Source organism: Terrapene carolina, unplaced genomic scaffold (assembly GCF_002925995.2).
Source record: "Terrapene carolina triunguis isolate 2854851 unplaced genomic scaffold, T_m_triunguis-2.0 Scaffold179, whole genome shotgun sequence".
Classification (NCBI taxonomy): domain Eukaryota; kingdom Metazoa; phylum Chordata; order Testudines; family Emydidae; genus Terrapene; species Terrapene triunguis.
Genome location: NW_020664530.1, coordinates 10,805,682 through 10,825,120, shown reverse-complemented (window position 1 = coordinate 10,825,120; position 19,439 = coordinate 10,805,682). Strand labels below are relative to the sequence as shown.

At 42.9% G+C, this 19,439-nt stretch overlaps 1 protein-coding gene across 1 annotated transcript in view; it reads right to left on the bottom strand.

Moving 5' to 3' along the window:
• The window catches only part of LOC112117073 (ATP-binding cassette sub-family A member 13), a 288,528-nt gene that overhangs the window by 20,534 nt on the left and 248,555 nt on the right, over positions 1–19,439 (bottom strand). Inside the window, exons 56-58 of the mRNA XM_026654040.1 lie at positions 17,595–17,745; positions 6,105–6,239; positions 1,474–1,577 (exon numbers count right to left, since the gene is read on the bottom strand). Coding sequence (XP_026509825.1) covers positions 1,474–1,577; positions 6,105–6,239; positions 17,595–17,745 — 390 coding nt within the window. The remainder of the gene's footprint in view (positions 1–1,473; positions 1,578–6,104; positions 6,240–17,594; positions 17,746–19,439) is intronic.

The window sequence follows — 19,439 nt, the reverse complement described above, 5'->3', positions numbered from 1 at the left end:
ATTGTTAATTTTTACTACTCTAGCTTAAAAACATTCATTCATGGAGCTGAATGAATGATCATCAATAATTTATTTGAGCAGTTTATTTTCTTTTCCTGCTCACAACATATCTTTGAGCTGATCACTATTATCCTCAGTTTATTTGTTATTTGAAAATGATGGTTTTACTCTGTGGTTGGAAAATCAAGCTGTGTTGTTTACCGGTGACTGTTTACTTAAATCACATGTTTTTGTTCCCTAGCTGGATGAACAGTCTAGCAATTTGGATACAAACATTCACGTATGTGAATTTAAGGATTCAGTTTCCATGAATACCAAAACAACTTTTAAATTAATTTTTCTGTGAGCTTCAAACATTGAACATTCACAGAGAAAAAATGTCTTGAACACATCTGAAGCAACTTTCATTTAAAATATCTAACAAATCTTCTGTTGTGGCATTTTATTGATTCATTTACTAATTCTGGATTTAATTTGATCAAAACATTAATTCAGTGTTTTGATTAATTAGTTCTGTCCCTTCTAGGCGTTCTTTCATAATTACACAGATAGAGATTTCTATCAGCGAATCAGATTGCTCCCTCACTTTAAGCCGTTTATATATAATTATACTTACTATGTAGCGTGCCCTGCAGGGAACATGCAATTTATTCAAGTTACCATAGATGCCACAAAACAGTTTCAATGTCTCCTCCATTAAACTGACAAAATAGAGAGCATATTAGGGAGGATTCACAAGACGGTTAGAGCCATGTTGGGGATCGTGAAGAACCACAGTATCTCAGGAGGGTACAGTCATTTTCAGTGCCGGAAGTGCAGATAGATGGTGTATGATGGACAGGGCTTAAGTTTTCATATAGTATTTCCAGAAGCCCCGAGGTTTGGGGCTTCAGCACTGTGGGGCGTGCCGGGGCTCCAGCCCTGTGCGTTTGAAAATATTTACCTGCACTCTACTCTGGACAGCTGTGGTTGAATTTAAAACCTGATACTGGAACATCCTTTAAGTTGGGGCAGCATGCTTCCCCACTCCGATGCCAACCACCATCTCTGGTCAGTCCAGAGAAGGGAAATGGCCATGGATCTCTCCTCCTTGTCCCCTTTGGTGATGGGTAGTTCCTTGGGGGATGGTATTGGGAGAGACTTAAAAGGAATAGTCCTAGTACCTCAGGGAACACAGGGATTGTAGTAGTGGTTGATCCTTGAATGGGGAGAGCAAGGGAAGTGGAAAGGTCATTATCTCCTCCCTCTCTCAGAATACCCATCAAGCCATAATGTAGCCCTTAACACCCAAATTTAGGCAAATTCAGATTTCATGGATGAGAAGGAACTGCCATAATATAGTAAGAGACCTTAGCACTTTTCATCCTGAACACAAATATCGATTTCTCTCTTTCAGAGGCGTGTGCCTCAGAACTTAATTAGAGCAAGTGATTAGACAAAGAGAGGAGGTTAGCCAATGTGATAATATTGCACCTGTGGGATGTGAGCACAGCAGCACAGCCATCCTGAACTTCCTTCATGATGGCTTTCCAGAGGTAGCGCTTGGAACAGGGATCCATTCCAGAACTGGGCTCATCCTACAGAAACAAAAGCATCAGTTAACGATGGGAGTAGAGAAGGGAGAGAGAGAATTTGATGACAATGCAATTAGGGCCAGATGCTCCTCAAATGGTCTATTTACATGCAGGGGAAGGGAGGTCTCTGACTTGGGATTAGCAAAGTTTCTCTGTTCTGTTGGGGTAGAGTTTGGTGGGGGTGCAGTGTTTGCTGCTCCTCCCTGCCTAGAACTTGTGGATCTGCCAGAGGCATGGGCTAACAAATTAGAGGTCCTGTATCTCCATGCTGTCTTCCCTGCACAATGACACATGGCTCCTCAGTGCTCTATGGGAACACAGCTTCCCTCCCCCAGGTTCTCTATGCCATGCTTTCCTTCAAAGGGCATTCCAATCTGTGGGGGGGGGGGAAACCATGTGACTACATACTGACACAGGCAGCATTGCCTTGCTCCATAATATCCCTCAGGGTCTGAGGAAAGACAACGTGGCAGAGGCCAGACATCGCCCCAGCCTGTCCTATTCATAGTCCCACACTTCCAAAAGCTGTGGAAACTAAATCTCCTGGAGCAGTCATGGAGGGCTTCTGTGGGATAGGAAGTGCAGCTGCAAAGATTGCACTTCCCCTTTCTGCATCCTCTGCACCTGATAAGATGGGTTTTGATACCTTTTGCTGATGGAAGTGGAAGATATCACTTGGCACTTATTCTTTAAAACCCATCCTCTCCACTTTTGTAGTGACCGAGAAGACAGCCCTTTCAATGGTTCCACTGAATGCAAGGTGTCATGAGGGTGGCACTGGCTATCAGTACCAACGGTGTGGGGCTGGTTTGTTTTCAGGAAGGAATTCTAGCTGAGACTTGTAAGCAAGGAGCACAAGAAGTTGGAGCATGCTGCTCTAACTCCGATTTTGGTGCTTAGACACAAATGACACAAGGAGAGAGTGAGTCCATCTCAGTCTCTCTTATAGTTGCTTTGTTGGCTCTCCAGGGCTGTCAGGAGTAAAAGGCAGTACACAACAAAACCCAAACAACTTATATTTTTATCACCTAAATAAGAAGAGATGACTCTAAACATTAACGAGGAGCAGATCTGTTGGGTAAATCGGTTCTATTTTTAACATTGTCACTTTAATAGAGAAAACACTTCACATAGTATTACTTCTATTCCCTAATTATGGATCCTTCATAAATAAACCCCTCTATAAATCCTTTATAAGTAATCCTTCCTAAAACACTTATAATATGTATAAACCTTTTAGAGCATTCAAGTTATTTAAAAGTGTGGTTTTTTTTCCTCTCGACACTACATATGTGAGGATGCATCTTTCACAGCAAGAGGCAAATTGAAACGGCTGCCTGTGGTGGCAGATTGTCCTAAAGAGATTACGTAACAGTTGGAGTACTTTCTGAGAGTAGGGGAAGCGTTGACTTAAGAAGATAACCTTCCCCTTTTGCCAAGTCATCCAAGATCAGTTTGAGCTCAAAAAATATAAGTAAAACCATCCAACACATAAGTGGATTAGTGCTATGAAATTAGAGGAAGCAAAATATCTCTGGTCTTATGAACATATGCAGATTCAGAGGCACAGCTCGGTAAGTGCACTAATCTAGTTTAACCCATTCTGTACTCACTTTGGAGACAAATTCTTGGGATTGATGTTTTATCCCTTTACCCTGTGGAGTATACTCCCACCCAGTGGCATTTCTGAAGGATTATGAGATTTGTTTATTTAATTATTCCTCCCCTCCCAGGCATAGAAAGGGGAATTGGAGGGGACTTTTGTTTCCTCTAGTGGAATGCTTACACCATATGATGGGCTCAGTAAAAGATAAGAAAAGAAAGAAGGTACCCATCTTTCTCTGGATATTTACTAAACCCTCCTGCTACATGTTACTTTTATCCCTGGCTCATGAAGATGCTTTTGAAGAGCATAATTTTTGCTAGGGGATCTATCAGATTACACCAGATGGCAGATAGTTTCAAAAATATGGAATATTGAGGAGGAAATCTTGCTAATGGAAGGATTCTCCTCACTGTTCATCTGGAACTACTCATGGGTATTAAAATTCTGGGGAGCTTTGCAATTGGTCTTTCCAACCTGTCTGGAGACTTTGTAGCTGTTGCTCCAGAGATCTGACCTCTGCTTGCAAGGCAGTCCTCGGCCCTTTCTGGGAATCCTCCAAATGCTGTGTTAGTTCCCTTTGTGAAACTTCCAAGTCTTGTTTTAAATTCTTTTGTGAAGCCTCCAATTCATGTTTCTGGTCTTGTACTAAATCCCACTGGCCATTTTTGTTTTCTGCAAGCACCGTTGTTATTTGTTCCAACTTGGTTACACAGGAACACCAGCTCACAATCTCGATCCTTGGCAACTGGATCTTGTTACTGACACCAGTATTACCCCTTTTGATCTGAGTGGCTTATCAAAGTTTGGGGTCCCCTCCTGTGGGTGTGCCAGTTGGGAGTAGACACTGGTGGTAGTCAGGTATTTCTTTGATGCAGTTTTGTTTATTTACAAAGAATGTACAAAGTCCTATGTCTCGAACACAGAAGGAATCAGATAGAAGGAAACAACTTCTTTTACTCACAGCACCAAGACTGCTCTTTTCAGCCTGCAACCCTGGCCAAAAACTTCTTCCAATGCTTCTTCCAGTATCAGCCACTATTATTTCAACTGCTCCCTTTCTCTCTGTGGGCTGGTCTACACTGGAAACTTACATCAGCAAAGCTACGTCTCTCAGGGAAGTGAAAAATTTACACCCCTGAGAGATGGAGTTATGCTGACCTAACCCCCGGTGTAGACGGCGCTAGGCTGATGGAAGAAGCTACTGACTCTCAGGGAGGTGGATTAACTACAGCAATGGGAGAACTCTTCCCATTGGTGTAGGTAGTATCTACGCTGAAGTGCTACAGTGGCACAGCTGTGCCACTACAGTGGTTTAAGTGTAGACATACCCTCCATCTTTCTTGTCCCTTCTCAATTTCTGTGTGTCCTGCCTTCTCTCCCATCCCTGCCCCTCACCACACTCCTACCCAAAACATAACTCAGCTAAAGCCGGTGGGTGGGCTCATGCACTTCTTTTGTCTTAGGTGGGGCTTATGTTTACAGTTATACTAATTGAAGGATGAGATCACACATATCAAACTCACCTCGAACTAACCTCGTTATCTCCATACTGATTTATACCTGCCTCTGGAAATTTCCATTACTTGCATCTGAAGAAGTGAGGTTCTTACCCATGAAAGCTTATGCTCCCAATACTTCTGTTAGTCTTAAAGGTGCCACAGGACTCTCTGTTGCTTTTTACGTATCAAACTGAATCCCATTGCAAAGTTCTACCCAGCTTATAAGAGTACTAAAGAATGCATTTCCATGACTGACAACACTACTGGTACCATTGTCATTAAAATAAAATAATCCCTATTGCTCAAGATGCTATACGGAATCATTGTATCCTTGTAAAGGGCTACACTCACTGTAGGTGCACCTCCTTGTGGCTAAGTCTGGGAATTAGCTTTTGTCCCATATGGTGCCCCCTGTCATTGGCTGCTTGTGCTGTGGTGTCTCTCTCTCTCCACAACTCAAAGCCAGGTCACTAACCAGACCCCCCCCCACACACTTCCGGGGTATCTAATTCACTCTGACAAGCTGCCCGGATGCCACCTCAGACAGTCTTCTGTTCCACCTGTAGGTCCTGTGCCACTTCCTAGCGTCTGATAGAATCTCTGGGCTGGATCCCCTATGACTAACTATCCAGGTCTGTTCAGTCTCAATTGTTGTTTCCCTTGACTCCTTCCTACCCAACCTCTCTTTCTGCCACCAGAGCTTCCCCTGATCTCTGTGGCTACCTCCTCCCCATCAGCCTCTTGTCAGATTCCCTAGGATCCCAGGTTTTACTGTCCCCCTGGACTTCCTCCTTGTCCTTGGCTCCATTTCCCTTTAGAGAGTGACTGCAGGCTCCTTCCCTGCAACTCCTCCTGCTCTCCCTTCCTGGGCTTTATAATCCTACCCCAGCTCTACCCCAAACTAGACTTCATCTGCAAGTAGTGTTTATCAATCCCTGACTTCCCTCCAAGTGCAGCATATAAGGTTAATTGGCCCCTTCTGGCTCACATTAACCCTTTCAGGGCTTGTGTGGGCTGAGCATCCCATTATAATCCTATTTTTGTTTTTTGATTTTCTTACATTGTGCAGAAATATGGGCAGAAAATATACTATACTTTGTAATATATTGAACAGTAAATTCTATTTCTCTTGTTCTGTGAATAAAAGAGATCTCTGTCTAAAAAATACATACCTAAACCGCAGCAGGAATGTAGCACTTGTACTATTGCCGGCCTAGGAAACCTAGCTCCAAATGGGGAATGTTGGAGCACAAATTAAAACAAGTTTATTCCGGGAGTTGAAGATGACAACTGCACTGCTTGTGTGTCACTTATTTCCTGGAGGCGATTTGGAAGCTGCACCACGTTTTCACACGTCAGGTAGGAAAATAAAATAAAGAAATATGTTAACGCTTCCAAAACAATAATAATGTTCACTCTACTCACCAGTAAAAGTATTTGGGGTTTGCCAACTAAAGCCAAAGCTGTAGAAAGTTTCCTCTTTGTGCCACCGCTATATGTCTTCACCAGTTTGTTAATATGGGCGTCAAGGTGCAATCGGCTAACGAGGTCCCCAGCTACCTGTAATTAAGAAATGGCAAGCTTGGTCAGACTAGTCTATTCAATAGAACAGTGGTTTTCAACCTTTTTTCATTTGCGGACCCCTAAAAATTGTGAATGGAGATGTGGAAATCTTAGACATAGTGTGTACCACAGATTGAAAAACACTGTTCTATGGCAACGACAACCTTTCACAGACCCCTTAGACATAGTCTGAGGACCACCAGGGTTCAACGGACTGAAAACCACTGTCATAGAGTCTGCACTAGTATGGAATCTTTTTTTCTGTCTGAGCATATTAAAAACGAATACAAAGTATTTCCATTTTTCTCATCTGACACATGCTGTTACTTTTAAGTCCTGGAAGAAGGCTCCCTGGAATCTGTCAGGCAAAATGTTGAGAATAAAAGGATGCTGCTAGGGGACCCCCAAGGATAAGACAGCCTCTTGTATAGAAAATTTGGCTTTGTCAACTCTTGTAACAGTCATTTGCATTCATTTTGAGTTGTTGAGTCAATAATTTAAAATGCTCCTCATTCCAACTAGTTTCTGTAATATCTATCTGATCAAACACATTTCTCAAGTGCTAGAGAATCTGAGAGAATGAAATAATAGGTCAGACACAGAAAGATGGGATCAGCAGAAAGGCAATCACATGAGTAATGGGTTCAGCTATTCTAAATGACTGAGTTAAACAAGACACAGGGCTAACTTGATAACATCTCCACTTGCAGGCTGAGCTGGTAAAGGAGAAGGGCAAGTGTGACAATCAGGGTCCACACACTCCGGAGAGAAAAGGGGGTCCGAACCTCAGAGAATAAGCACCTGAATTAAGCAGTTGTATACAATGTTATTGTGCATAAACTTACGTCAAGTAAGGTCTTTTATGAAAGCTTGTAATGTTCTGAAGTTGATGGTCATTAGGAGATTTCTATGCAGGGGATGGCTATGAACGTTTGCATGTGTATGTGTGTAGAACATTGTAATTGTAACTGTGGTGCAACTACATCATCACCTCATAACAGAAAGTGATGTAATTAGGCAGGCAGTGGCATCTTTCAGGCTAGCTGTTTACACAAAACCAACTTAAAGTACCCATCCATTGTCCAACCAGGAAGACACAATAGTGGAACATTGAAGTTATTGGAAAGGAGGGAGTTTCCTTCACTCTGAACAATGATGAGTCATCATGGCAGGAGAAAGAAATTAAAAAACCTTTTAAAACAGGTTTTGAGGTTTGGTATCCAGAAACTGAGGGCTAGCATCTACGCAGGGTGCTGTCTGTGAAACACTGGATCCTGGCTATGACAGGGTGAAGTAATCAGGAAGGGAGTGGCACCTTTTCTAATACAAGCTACCTACTGTTTTTGCCAAGTTTCCCAGCATGCCCTCACATATAGCTGTTCACAGACAGCATTAAGGCATCCAAAGTTACAAGGCAGTAGGTAACAGAACCCCTTATCAGCCTGGGTGATCTCCAAAATGTTACAGCAAATTAGTCCAAAACGTTTTTGTTTAACTTGATCACGTAAATGGTGGGGGGAGAGGGGAGGCAAATTAGGCTGGCCCTGCACAGTGGCACTAGTGGAAAGAGAAAAGAGTCAATCAACCTCCTCAGACTTGGTGTCTCCTGCACAGGGGGCAGTCAGAATCCTAACATTTCTGCTCAACCAAACCCTTAATGTGGCTGGTTTTCTAGATATGAAAATGAACCACATCTTCTAGTGCATGCAGCTTATGCTGGGTATAGCAACAAGGGGAAGAGCAGTCGGAGAGCAGGTTACAATTCCATTAGTCTCCACCTATCACGGGCACTAGTTGAGATCATCCACCAGAAAATCCAGAGCAGGATAGTTATGCACACTTCCTCTCCCTCTGCACCATCTGAGTGTCAACAGCAAAAGTCATGGGAAATTGTAGGGTTAAAATTAGACAGAGCTCAGTCAGCTCAGTGAATTCACAAAAAAATTATCAACACAGAGAAGTGAACATTTACAACCTATTACTGGTATATACATGATCATGCCATTGGTAATAAGCTTCTATAAATGAACTGTCCTTATGCAAAGTTTCCTGAGGAACAGTTGAGAACCTCAGTATACCATAGAAAACATTCTTAACGTTACATCTAAAAACAAAACAAAAAAACGAACAAAAATCTTACAAAAGGATCTCAAACCCAAACCCCTCTTGAGTATGTGCAATGCTGCATGTGGAAGCACTTGCACATACCATATTCCAGCACTGTCACCCGTGTACATAGGTGAAAGACTCCATCACTAGCATGAACAGGTGATTGCTTTCTGTGCATGTCCATGCTATAACCAGCTAAAAATGCATGATGTCAGATGAAAGCTATATTTTGGAAATATGGTCCTAACTATCTGCAATATGCACAAGTTTAAAAAAAAATGTATCTGACAATCAGGAAACCACCATTTTGGCAATTCGGTGATGCAAAGTGCAAGTTTTCTTGCTATTCCCCAGGTGACCCACAAACTCTGTTTTGCTCCACTTCTGAGACAGATGCTACAAGAAGTTGGCTTAGTAAGAAAACATGAGGTTGCTGAGTCTTCCTGCATGGCCCTTTCACTTCTTTGCCTCCTCTTCCCCACGTATAGTGGAACTGCAGAGATTCTGCTGTGTTTGGTGCAATCTCTGGCTTTGAAGAAGGCCAGAGGATTTGGCCCTAATATATTATAACTGAGCACTGGAGTTTCCCTTTCAAATAAAGAATCTGGCTGTGCAAAGTGCTAAGCACAGTCAACTTCCATTGACACCCGGTGACACTAAGAAGAAAAAAGGATATTAAGAGAATCCACCATGACCCTTGTTAAGTTGTTCCAATGTGATTAATTCCTCTCATCGTTAAAAAATTATGCCTTATTTCTAGTCTGAATTGGTCTAGCTTCACCTTCCAGCCATTGAATTGTGTTATACCTTTCTCTGAAGAGCCCATTATTAAATATTTGTTTCCCATGTAGGTACTTAGACTGTAATCAAATGACCCCCTTAACCTTCTCTTTGTTCAGCTAAATAGATTGAGCTCCTCATGTCTATCACTATATGGCATGTTTTCTAATCCTTTAATCATTCTCATGGCTCTTCTCTTAACCCTCTTCAATTTATCAACATCCTTCTTGAACTGTGGATAACAGTATTGCAGCAACAGTCAGACCAGTGCCAAATATAGAAGTAAGGCCATTTTTGACATAGAGTGCCACTACCCCTCCCTTTTTGCCCACTCGATCCTTTCTAAATAGGTTATAACCATTGATTCAGGCCGGTTATTCCTATGCTACAGAAATTTTGCTGGCTTCTAAGTGTGGGGCTATGAGTCATTTCATGGTACTCATTTTGCTGTTCCTTTGAATGCATAAAGCTTCCCAGCTAGCTTTTGCAGATGATTACAGCATATACACAAGCTGGCTGAAGGTCTAGTATATTCAGAGGTGAAAATAAGCCGGTCCGGACCAAGAGCTGGTACCCCGTGCCGGACTGGACTGGCTTCTCCGGAGGTGATTTAAAGTGGCAGGAGCACCGGGCCCTTTAAATCCCCGCCACAGCCCGGCTGCTGGAGCCCCGGGAGCCGGGCTCCGGCGGGGATTTAAAGGGCCCGGGCTCCCGCAGCAGCCAGAGCCCTGGGCCCTTTAAATCACCGCCGGAGCCCTGCCGCCGCTACCCCAGCCCGAGCCCGAGCCCGAGCCCTGCCACCCCGGGGTAGTGGCGGCAGGGCTCCCACAGTGATTTAAAGGGCCCGGAGCTCTGCGGCGGCCAGACCTTTAATTCGCCCCGGGGCTTCCAGCTGCCTCTGCAGCTGGTAGCTCTTGGGTGATTTAAAGGCCCTGGGGCTCCCAGCCAAAGCCGGAGCCCCAGGGCCTTTAAACCATGAAAGGCCCCGCCTCTTCCCATTGAGGCCATGCCTCTTCTGGTTGAGGCCACACCCACTCAGGACTCCAGCGTACTGGTAAGTCCTTTAAGTTACTTTCACCCCTGAGTATATTGTCCGCACAATAGAAGTGTAACAGTGCAACCCTGGGGGCTGATTCACAAAGGTGCGTAGGCAGAAGTGTTATAAAACTTTCTCACTCCCTAGTGCCGTCTTGAGTGCTATGAAGAGAGTTTGCTTTGCTAGGTGCTCTTAGAAAGAGGCTCCCTATGTTCTCGTATCTCCTTCAAACCTTATCCACTAAAGCAGCACAGTAGAATTTAGCTCATCAAATATAACATGATACATTTTATTCTATCATGCTCTTCAGCAGATGCCCCCTCCCGCTATCTCTTTTTCATTAACATATCTATAGAGAGAGACTACATTTGCAGTAATAGTCCCAAACTCATTAATATAATCTAAATAGTAATGAAGATGCCATCTAAATTACATCTAAATTAGATATATTGTAAAGTAGCCAATACATCTCCATTATAACTTCATTTAACTGCATACCTAATGGTGTACTGTTGTTTGGATGGTGTCACACCATAAAGTATACATGAAAATACCTCTCATCTTGACTAAGCCCAAATGTGGGACATGATGTCTGACAAAGACATTAAAGTGACACACACACACACACTCTCACACACACACAATATTCATGCAGAAAACTGAAAATGCTGTGGGATTCCTTCATTTAACATTAATGACACTCTCTGTCCTCATTTTCATGAGTCTTTATTTATGATATAACTAATTTTCCACAGTTGAAAGTGATGTGACTCCTTAGTTTGTGCGGGATATAGGTAACTCAGACTGAAATAAGGGATATATGAGAGATTTGTACACTAATATATACATTGTGACTTCATCCAAACCACATAGTTGGTGTTTCTCACCTGAGCACCTCCTCAATGCACACTTTAAACTCTCTCAACTCTTCCCCTCTCCCCCAGAACCAGGAAACTAAAACAACTCTTCACATTCATAGACAGACAGCCCTATCTCTAGTCTCCAGTGTTCCTTAGGAATACTTCAAAATGTGTTACCTTGATAATTCTAACTCAAGTAAAGAGCTCTCCTCTTCCTAAATTAGAGTCCAATCCAACTCCCACTGACTTATAAAATCTAAGGCCTAGATGCTGTGAACTCCTGACCATACATTTAACATTATACACAAATAATCCCACTGAAGCCAGTAGGACTAGTCAAGTGTGTGAAGTTAAGCACCTCTGTAAACTTGTGTAGGATTGGAGATTAAGGTAGGAACCATGTTTGTATCTATCAATAAAGCACTGCAAAAAATAACATGCATAATTGATTCCAATTATTAAACCAGAGAGTTTTCCAAAGTCAGTAACAGCACTCAGGTAAATTATATATAGGAAGAGACACTGGGACTCTCTTAGTACTTTCTTCAGATTTACCTCCGAACTAGGGAACTTTTAGTATTGGATATTAATCCATCCTATTAACTTCGAAAGATAGCATAATTTGTTAATTTTGGATCTGTCACTTCTGAATAGGACTGATGAATATAATGCCCAACTCATCATCCTTATAGTTCTCTCTCTCTCTCTCTCACACACACACACACACAGTGAGCCAGATCCAACTTTCACTGAAGTCTATGGAAAGACTCCATTTGAATTTCATAAGAGTTGGACTGCATCCATATAAACTGGTGATACTCGTGAATAATTACAGAACTAGTGAAAATTTCAAACATAGAATGAGTTTTAATACCCTATAATTAAAAAAAAAACATTTTGCCCAATTTTCTACAAATTGTCCCCCAAAATTATGTATTACCCTTCAGAGTAAATTTAGCAATTTTAGGAAAACTCATATTATTAGCTGAAGTTATAGGAGTTTATTGCACTTTCAGCTGTGATCCTGAAAAGATCTGCACACAAGCAAACCTGCAAAGCTCAGTTGACTATAGGACTAAATTCTGCTCAGATTCTGGTTAAGTCACCAAAGTATCAGAGGGCAGAATAGCACACAGCCTTCATAGAGTACAAGTCAATGGAGTTCCATGAGGAAGCAAAAATCCACCTGGGGACTTACTGAAGGAGGAACCCTGCCAATGCTCCTTCAAGCTGTCTGTTGGCTTTTGAAGTTCCGATAAAAATCAGAGAAGCTTGGTTTGAAGAATCTCCAACCAGAAATAGTAATTTTAATATTGATAGGCCAAGCCTTGAAACATTGCAGTTGTTATGATTTTAATTAGGTTGGTAGGTGGGACAGATAGTGATGCTGTTGGAACTTGTACTCTTTGAATAAATGTGTTCCAAATTCTACTCTCATCTACTATGGTGATTTCATTGGATTTGTACGAGTGTAAATGACAGCAGAATATAGCCCTAACCATTTCCACTGAGATTTGAATTAAGCAATGTGTTGTGGTATGAGACAAATGTAATAAAAATAAATATTTTTTAAAAAACTATGCCAATCCAGTGTGATAACTAGTTGAACATCCCAAGAGCCGTGTATTATTTAAGCTCAACTCCAATTCTATTTAGTTTTACACATAGGCATAGTTTGACTTCTATATTTGGGGGGCAGCTCTAGCCAGGCCAATGGGGCTGTGCATGGGGGGCAAATTCCATGCCTGCCCGAGGCTTACAGGGTTGAGCCCACTGTGGGATCACCGGGCACCTGCCTTTGTTAGGGTCTCGCACAGGTACCCAGGGGAAATTTAACCAGGACCATAGGGTGGCTAATGTGCAGGAACCCCACACCCAGGGAGGGGGTGCTAGAGGGGTGTGTGTGTATGTGTGTACTGGGGGGGGTGCTCGAGGACCTGCAGCCTCACATTCAAGGTGGGGGAGTGTGTTGCACTTCCTGTAATGTTGACAGGGTGGCTGTTGCAAGCCCGGTATGCAGTGCCAGCCCTGTCAGTCAGCTGCTCCCTGCATTCCTCTCCCCCTCTCCAGGGAGGGGGGGTCTGGCCTTGTCACTCCTCCTGGCTGGGTTCTGAGGCCCCACAATAGCGCAGGCCATTACCGCTCCATTTACCTAGCGGGCTAGGCTGGGCGGGATTTAGCAGCTGCAGGTGCAGGAGAGGGCCAAATCGGGGCATGGAGATGGCTCTTTCTGAGCTGTAATGTCTGCTCCCTAAAGGAAAAATCCCAGACACTGCCTCTTATTGGAAAAGTTTGCCTGGATGGAGAGCGGACTATCAGAAAAGAGGCAATGTCCAGGAAAACCTGAACGTATGGTAACCCTGGCTTGGGGAGAAGGGGGAAGCAATGCCCCCCTGCACCCACTTCAAACTCCACCCAAAGCTTTACAACATCATGATTTAAAAGAAACTTCTAGGGCTGCTTTAAAAAGCAGATTAAAACTTCATATAATAATATACAGTTTCACACTGATAACAAATGACCCATTTTCTCATCCTTTCTCATTCAGTTAATTACTGTTTTGGAACATTAAGTGCACTCAACTTTATGTCAGGCATTTAATTCCTGCTGCTGACAAATCTGTCTAGTGAAGGATCAGATCCTTGAAGTTATTGCTTTAATAGATTATATTTACTTATGCAGCAGTGCATACCATAAGTCACCTGGCTCGCTTGCCAACTCACTGTAAAACAAAATGAACTCAGATTGCTTTCCACCTTCGAATCAAACAACCATGTTCCCTAGTGCATGCGCTTTCCTTCTTTTGTTAACACAGACACTTTAACAGTAAGCACTCAGAGAGCTTGGCCTGGAGCACAGCATAATGTGTGGGAGTGAGACAACAACAACAATTTCCATTTCCATAGGAACTGCTATCCTGAAGGATTCACAAGCATTACATCTTACAAATTTAAGCTCAAATACACTGGGATCATTTCATTCACCACTGAAATTTAGCCATTTCTGAGGTGCAGTACAGCAGTTGTACTGCAACGCTGCCCAAGAATCTAGGAGAGGAAGTGAACTCTGGCATAGCATACCTAGGTCAGTTTCACACAAAACCTTTTTTTCCCTAACAAGGTGTCATAACTATAAAGGGAAGGGTAACAGCTCTCCTGCGTACAGTTCTATAAAATCCCTCCTGGCCAGAGACTCCAAAATCCTTTTACCTGTAAAGGGTTAAGAAGCTCAGGTAACCTGGCTGACACCTGACCCAAAGGACCAATAAGGGGACAAGATACTTTCAAATCTTGAGAGGGGGGGAAGGCTTTTGTTTGTGCTCTTTGTTTTGGGGGTTGTTCGCTCTTGGGACTGAGAGGGACCAGACATCAATCCAGGTTCTCCAAATCTTTCTGAATAAGTCTCTCATATTTCAAACTTGTAAGTAAACAGCCAGGCAAGGCGTGTTAGTTTATCTTTGTTTTCTCAACTTGTAAATGTACCTTTTGCTAGAGTGTTTATCTCTGTTTGCTGTACTTTGAACCTAAGGCTAGAGGGGGGTCCTCTGAGCTCTTTAAGTTTGATTACCCTGTAAAATTATTTTCCATCTTGATTTTACAGAGATGATTTTTACCTTTTTCTTTAATTAAAAGCCTTCTTTTTAAGAACCTGATTGATTTTTCCTTGTTTTTAGATCCAAGGGGGTTGGATCTTGATCCACCAGGAGTTGGTGGGTGGAAGGAGGGGGGATGGTTAATTTCTCCTTGTTTTAAGATCCAAGGGGTTTGGATCTGTATTCACCAGGGAATTGGTGAAGAGTTTCTCAAGGCTTCCCAGGGAAGGGAATTAGCTTTGGGAATGGTGGCAGCGGACCAGATCTAAGCTGGTAGTTAAGCTTAGAAGTTTTCATGCAGGCCCCCACATTTGTACCCTAAAGTTCAGAGTGGGGAAGCAGCCATGACACAAGGTTTAGATTTAATTTGAATTTTGGGGGAAGGTTGAAGGTCAGTTATTATATATTATTTACAATAGCACCTAGGCAGGCCACTCATCCGGTATGAAACTGGACTGTCCTGTTTGTCCTGCATCTGATACCCTGACAAAACTGGATATGCCTTTTTTAGGCAACTAGGACCAGATTTGCAAAGGTATTTAAGTCCCTTTTGAAAATGGGACCTAGACACTTATGAAAATGTGCAGCTCTTTTTAAAAAAAATATAAATAACTATATAGGGGCATTTGACTCCAGTTAAGATTCATCATATTTTTGCTGCTAAGGAGGTGCTCTGTTGGAGGGGTTACAAGAAAAAGGGAACACACTCACACATGTGGTAGATGTGTCCGGGAATTAGAAAATTTGGGGAAGAAAGGATTAAAGATATCTTTATGACAAAATGCTCCTTCCTAGAGATCCCGACCTGCTTACTTAATGCTCCAGTCAAGGATCTACTTTTAAACAGAACAACACATTCATTTCTTTTTTATTGTTAACTAGACTTTGGATTGCACGGTATTAGAAAAATGACTCCTCCTCCTATGGAATTGTGGTATAGTCAAATATGAACTTTCCTTGTAATGGAAAAGCTTTCACACCAAGTACATACACAGGAAAAGTGCCAAAAAGTGGATCCGTTTATAGAAATTTGGTCACTTTTTTGTATACTAAGATAAGGAGGAGGGCTCCCCAGCCAGTAAGCCAGAGTCTTTAGGTCTTTGAATATTAAGCTGATCCTGAATAAGTAATAAACAATGTAGTATGTCAATGTTTTATTGTAATTTTGCCTTAATAAAACAAAAAGTTGTGGTTTTTTTAAATCACCCTGTGGCTTTAGGAGCCATGACCCTAGGCACAGGTCTATAGTGCCTACGCTTTGAACTGGACCTGAACCAAAGATGTCCCTCATGGCAAATTTATTACAAAGGGTCATCTAACACAGTTGCTACTCTCCCAACAATGCCGAGGCAGCTATCCTCCTTCATTAGCTCATTCATGCTCCTGCTCTCTCTAATTTTCCCATCTGCCCTATTTTGCACTGGACTAATTCCAGCATTGGGATGGAATATGTTTATTCTGCACACATTGCACTCGATATAGGAGTCAGTCAGCTTGCTTAGAGCAATGTTGTGGGCATATCACGTACATTTTCCACATCAGGGCACTTCTCCTTAAAACTCCCTGCCTGCAATACTGAGGAGCCTACAGGTATGATTTCAAAAGGTGTCTAAGTGAATTAGGAGCACAGTTTCTACTGACTTTCAGTGGGACTTGTGCTCTTCAGTCACTTAGGTACTTTTGAAAATTCCACTCCAGAGCTACTATTGTCAACATTTGTGCCTCAGTCTATTATACACGTTGTACCATATGGACATGTACATTACAAGGATGTATTGCCATCTGTGCTGTTGGACAGAACAGAAAAGGTTAAGAACCATGTTTCACAGCATTTTAAGACTTTGCTGCCTAATTAAATAATCAAGCTTTGATTTCTGCTTTAAGTTACATTTATGACCAAAACATATTTGATGACTTATGTGAGACTTATGAATATTTAACAGCATTCTCTTAAATGAATGTACAGCTCTAAGAGACATGCCAGAAACTGTTCTCTATTAAATGCTACAATAATAGACGGATAGTACAGTTGTGCTAAAAGCTGATCATAAGAGGGGAATTGTCACTGGATAGAGATGACAGGTAATTTTCGCCAGGAGGCTTAATGCAATAACAATTATCTCTTAATATATTTCCCTTAGACCAAGGGGAACAAATCTTTATGTTTGCAGTACTCTGGCCATCTTTAATCCAAAACTAATGAGGTGGGTTGACAACACTGAACAGCTAAGGAAAAGACTGGATGCTGAATTCTAAGTAGCTATCGTAAATGGTGCTTGGCACTGTTTACATGGGGATGCCTTGTTAAGACGGCAAGCTGCATTCTCAGGTCCAGCCAAGCTCTGCTACGCACAGGGCCCAAATAAAGGGGCAAATGTGGCTGTTGCTAACTTTACCGCCCAACTTCAATCCTGGAACTACATGAGGGGGTTGCTGTGGCCTCCAGAGCTGCCCTAACTTGGGCCCAGCTGCAATGTCTCCCCAAAGGCCTTCCTTGGAGTTGAGACTCAGCCAGTGCAGCCTTACTCTGACCACATTCCATCCCCCCCACAGGCCTCCTATGCTGGGTGGGGGCTGCAAATTAGTGGTGAAGAGCTGGCTTTGAAGTTATTTTGCTAAGAAGCCATAATGGTGAAGTGAAAAGTGAAGATGCTATGTATGCAGACTTTTAATTTTAATTCTTTTATGGTTTGTGGGCCAGGCATTGCTCTCACACTGGTGTAATTCTAATAACTTCAGGGAAGTTACTCTTGATGTACACTGGGATGAAAGGAAAATCATACTACTTTTAAAACTTCAAAGAAATCAATATATTTTGGGGTGGGCAGAGAAGATTCCTTAGGACCAAAACTGTTGAAGACAAATGTCTGATTTAAAAGGTGTGTTTTCCAGTACAAGAAAAAGAAACTCGCGTGAACTGTATGGCCCAACCTTGCTCCATCTATTCCTTGCAAAGCTAACTCATGGATAATTACCTTATGGATACATTGTTTTGGAACCCCACGCAGGCTGCAGTAATAATAAAGGTGCTCCCAACCAGTTAGAAGTTCATCCAGGGCATCTTGCTGTGGGCAGTAGCCAATCAGAATCCCTTCAGAGCTAGCAGAAAATATATCCATTTCAGATCTATTTAAAAGAAAAGCAAAAGATTTAAACACTTGAGTGTGATATTCCTTAGTACTTTAGCCCTGGTGTTACTGTTTTACAGCCTTAATCTGTACAAGAATAAGTATATTCACCTTAGAATTCTAAGAAGAGGGATGGGAGTAGAATAGGCCCAGCTCCCATCTCTCTCTTCTCATTACTTTCCCTGAGATGAGCCCAGCAGTTCACTGTGCTCTTTCCCCTTCCATTTCTTTCCCCTCTCTAATCCCACAGTCCCGCCAGAAGAGGATCCTCTGGTTCCAGTGAGCTTCCCCATTCTGCAGCTGGCTTAGCTCTCCAGCCAGCAGCTCCAATTGGAGACAGAGCTACTTCTGGGCTCCATGCTATAAAGTATGCACCTGGCCTAGTACTGTCACTTGGAGACACCCATGCTCTGCTGCTTCTCCACATGAGGTAGGAAGCAAGCCTCCTGTGCAGGCCTTGGGAAAAGCAGGGGAAAGATGTGGTATGTAGTAATTGACTTCATAGGTGTACCTTCCCCCTCCACCTCATTAAACCATCCTCATGAAACTCTTCTTTAATACAGAAGAATGACCAGACCTGAAGATGTAGAACACTTCAGGAACAGCCAGTTTCATAAGGGGTAAGGCTAGTTATGTGCCTTGTCTCAAGCACTGCAGAGTGCTTATACTGACTGATAAGAAGATCCTTCAGTAATTTACAGAGAGAGGTATGGGTGTGTGTGTGTGGTGTGTGTGTGAAGAAACAAAAACAGAAATATTAAATGCCTAATAGTTTAAATGATGATATCCAGATAAAAATCACACTTGTCACTTATAAATTATCTCCCTCATTTCAGAGTCTTTGGCCTCAGCTTTGTAGCTGTACAACATTACTAGAAACTGCATTCATTGCTAAGAAGCAGGCTTGATTGCAACGGTGTCTCATTACCCATAATGATGCTAAATGTACCCTTATTTATTCCAATACCTAATCCAACATTTGGTGGTGCTGATTTAAATTTACAGAAAATGATTCAGACAACCAGCACAACTATATAAAAAAGCATCTTGATTTTTGACAGGTCTAAAGTCTGATGAGCTTGGGGGGGGGGAGGCGGGAGGGGGAAGGGGAAGGTAATAATAAAAAAAAGGCTTTGAGTTACAATATGATATTCTTTTTATTTTCCCATAGTGTTTCTGTGTTGCTATGAAACTGATTAATAAGGTTGAATACACAGGTAATCATTTGGAAATGGAAAAGCAAATGTTCTATGTAGATGGGCTACAAATTCCAAAATTGTAGAAAGCATAAATATGTATCTGCTAATCCTTTACAAAGGTCTCTTGTCTGGGGAGACATTAGTATAAACTGTGTATTTTACAGGCTGAACCATAGTATCAAACAGGGCCGGCTCCAGGCACCAGGCACCCAAGCTGGTGCTTGGGGCGGCACCTGGAGGGGGGCGGCGCGGCGCGGCGGCCGCCGGGGAGAGCGGGGCCACAGCAGGGCTCGCTGCCCTGCCCCCGGCGCTCTGGCCACCAGAGGGGTAGAGCCGAGCCCCAGCCGGGGCTCGCCGCCCTCCCCCCGGGGCTCCGGCCGCCCTCCCCCCCGGCACCCTGCCCCCGGTGCTCTGGCCGCCGGGGGGGGGCTCGCCGCCCTGCCCCCGCCGGGGCTCGCCGCTTCCCCCGCCGGGGCTCGCCGCTTCCCCTGGC